Source organism: Montipora capricornis, chromosome 6 (assembly GCF_036669925.1).
Source record: "Montipora capricornis isolate CH-2021 chromosome 6, ASM3666992v2, whole genome shotgun sequence".
Classification (NCBI taxonomy): domain Eukaryota; kingdom Metazoa; phylum Cnidaria; class Anthozoa; order Scleractinia; family Acroporidae; genus Montipora; species Montipora capricornis.
Window position 1 is genome coordinate 66149676 of NC_090888.1, and position 3259 is coordinate 66152934.

Below are 3259 nucleotides of genomic sequence, written 5' to 3' on the forward strand. Positions count from 1 at the left end.
TCTCTCTTCTCTTGTAATCTATTCACGCAATTTTTCGCTCCACTTTTCATGTCTAAAAATTATTCCTAAAAAATTATATCTGTATGAAAAATAAAGAAGCGGAAGCCGCCGGTGTGTTAAGTGAGAGGGAAAACAAAGCTGAAAAGCCTCTTTAAATCCTCATGTCACTTAAGGAGGCTCGAACCAGTTTCAACGCTTCCAAGTGACACCGTCTCTTATTAGAAGGAACGGCACAACGTTGTATCATGTATTGGCAATATTGTGGTACCAAATAAAACACGAAGTACTGCTGAACAAGATACAGTCATTATTGTGACGTAATATGTCACCGTGGCAAAGGCCAAGCCCTGTAAAAACGCCCTTTATTTTGTCTTTAGTTTCTTATATCTCAAAAAGGAACTCGGTGACTCCCATTTTTTATTTCTGAAAAGTAATCAGAAGGGCAAGATGAAACTCTCTGCAAAGTTTACAAAATGTCTGTCTAGTGGATTCAGAGCCACCTTAATTTTGTGATTTCAGTTGGACGATTGTGATCTTTGTGTTGAATTCGCACATTTCTTGTCGACTTTTATAACACTTGAAAGAAAAAAAAATCTCGGATAAAAAACAACAATCCGATGTTTTGCCGTCATTTTGCCACAGATGAATCCAATTGTTAGTAACACGCAAGGTAACTTGATCACAGGCGGCCGCTGAAATCGATGTCACTTTCGCTTTTGGGATTTACTTGTGCAGCCAAAAGAACAAAAGAAAAATTGAACTTAGCAAAAATCTCCCAACATGTTTTTCGCTGATGGTAACTTCTTATATTCGCAGCATAAAATTTATGTTGTTTTCATGTCGCAAATTTTGTTTGCTGATCGCAATCGACACTTCCTAAAAACGCGCACCGGTGGCTCAGTTGGTTGAGCATCGGGCTGTCATGTGTGAGGTCGCGGGTTCGAACCCCGGCCGGATCAACAGTCCGGACCTTAAAATAACTGAGGAGAAAATTCTGCCTTTGTAATTTCTTCTGCAAATGGTTAGACTTTCAAGTCTTCTCGGGTAAGGACTATAAACCGTAGGCCTCGTCTCAAAAATATCTTCCACGTTCATAAGTTCCCCGTGGGACGTTAAAGAACCCACACACTATTCGAGAAGAGTAGCAGCCCGGTGTTGTGGCTGTGCTGTTTTCTCCAGCAGAAGTGGCCGGGTGGCCGTGATGTCTCCAAAAAGGCTTGTGATGTATGAGGCCACCTAAGTTGAAACAGCCACAAGCCAAAAAGGGATTTTGCCGAGTGCTGGAATATGTAGATGTAGATGTAAACCTTCACTTCTAATCCCTTAGCTTATTTCCTTACTGTAGGATTTTTTCCCTCTCTATTCCCTTTTTTACCCAATTATTTGTACCAAGTTCATTACCACAACAATATCTAATATAAAATTACTTGTTCACTAATCGTTTTATATGACTTTTTGTACGACCTTCGTTTCCCTTGACTGTACTTCCAATAAAATCAATTACAATGCATTCTAATGTTATTCTGTTCTATATCTTATTAAATTTTAGACCTGGGATATTGCGATATTGATTATAGCTTTCTGATTGGTTCACTCAATCTCGTTTATCAGCTTATATACCGTATGAAGGGGTAGTTTCTAAAGAAACTGTGGTGCTGCGTCGGTGGGGAAGTAGTATACAAAAATTTGGTTTATCAACGGAGTTGATAATGTAAATTGACCACCGTACAGAGATTCTAGAATCTCTGTACGGTGGTCAATTTACATTATCAACTCTGTTGATAAACCAAATTTTTGTATATACCGTATGACCTAATGTGGAAACTGATTGCGTCAAGTGTTGCCAAGCTGTGAAAGTTGTGCGGGAAGCGAAATTCCCAGGGAAACGATGCATGGAATAATTTTTAAATGATTTCAGGTGTTAGTTCAGCCGATCATCAGTTCCATCAAACTGTTCCAGTTGCTGGATAATCTGTGCCATGTCTGGTCTCGTAGCAGGGTCGGCCTGTAGGCATTGCCGCACCAGATTCCGAAAGAAACGGTTTCTTACAAGGAGAACTTGTTCTTCACGTCTCTCGGGATCTGGCATTTCCCGAATGTACATTTCACACAGAAGAACACCAAAGCTATACACATCAACCTGACAAAAGAAACAGTAATTTCTCTTACAATACCAGCAGTGAGACGGGTTATAATTATTGTGAGAGGACTGTGCTTAACGGCGACCGGTTAGCTCAGTTGGTTAAGCATCGGACTACTGTGCGGAAGGTAGGGGATAAAAAAACTCTCCGGCCGGACCAACACTCAGGGTCTTTAAATAACTGAGAAGAAAGTACTACCTTATTAACGACATTTTGAAATGGTTCGACTCTCTAGTCTTCACGGATAAGGACGGTGAACAGTAGGCCCCGTCTCACAACCTTTCAATGTCCATAACCCTGTGGGACGCAAAAGTACCCACACACTATTCGCGCAGAGTAGGACTCTGAGTCCCCAGTCAGGTGTGGTCTGTCCTCTGTGGCATAGCTAGAGGGCCGTAAATTTGAAAACTGGGAAAGTTCAATTGCGTCTCTCTGTCTTAATAAAGTTATTGCATCGTATTGTTACATGTAGTATCTTGAAAATTGAATTTCATCCACCAAACATCAAAACACCATAACTAGAGAAAGGGTCTCTAGGATATTTCCGTGTGTGAAGTTTAATAGGAAATCACCATCCAATAGACCCTCCCTAAAGTCATAGAAATTATAGCCCATTGTAATGACGGGTATACAAAAATATGTCTATCAATTAAAAAACTAACCTTGGATGTTTGATTTGAAGACACTGCCTCTGGTGCACTGTAAATCAAAGCGCCAGGGGCTACTGTCATGTTCTGTTGCACAAATTTAGCAGTGCCATAATCTGACACTTTGCCTCTCCACTGTTCACCCCGTCGCCATAGCAACACGTTTGCACTACTGACATCCCTATGAACGATGGGAGGTTTCATGTGGTGAAGATAGTTGAGCGCTCGAGATATATCCAAAGAAATTACAGATATTTGTGTTTCCGTGAGTTGGCGTTGCTCCAGTAAAGCTCGCAAGCTCAATTCCATGAGCTCAGTGACAAACAAAGGACTTCCTTCATCATTTGTTGCTCCAATAAACTGCAACAAGCAAGGATGACGGCATCTTGAAGCAATGTACATTTCTCTCTCAAACAAACGTCTGTTGTGAGGTGAGAGAATCAGTTCATGGATTTGCTTCACAGCTACTTT

The 3259-nt window shown here is 40.9% G+C and overlaps 1 protein-coding gene across 3 annotated transcripts in view; it reads right to left on the reverse strand.

Annotated features, from left to right (window-relative positions):
- Positions 1-1782: 1782 nt before the first annotated feature.
- Positions 1783-3259, reverse strand: part of LOC138052928 (uncharacterized) — a 104453-nt gene continuing 102976 nt past the window's right edge. For 2 of the 3 annotated variants that reach the window (XM_068899533.1, XM_068899534.1), the window contains 2 exons: positions 2804-3259; positions 1783-2140 (listed from right to left, as the gene is read on the reverse strand). The exon at positions 2804-3259 is cut by the window's right edge and continues 1103 nt beyond it. In XM_068899533.1, the coding sequence (XP_068755634.1) occupies positions 1922-2140; positions 2804-3259 (675 nt within the window). In that variant the 3' untranslated portion in view covers positions 1783-1921. The remainder of the gene's footprint in view (positions 2141-2803) is intronic. The other variant, XM_068899532.1, reaches the window with a different exon arrangement.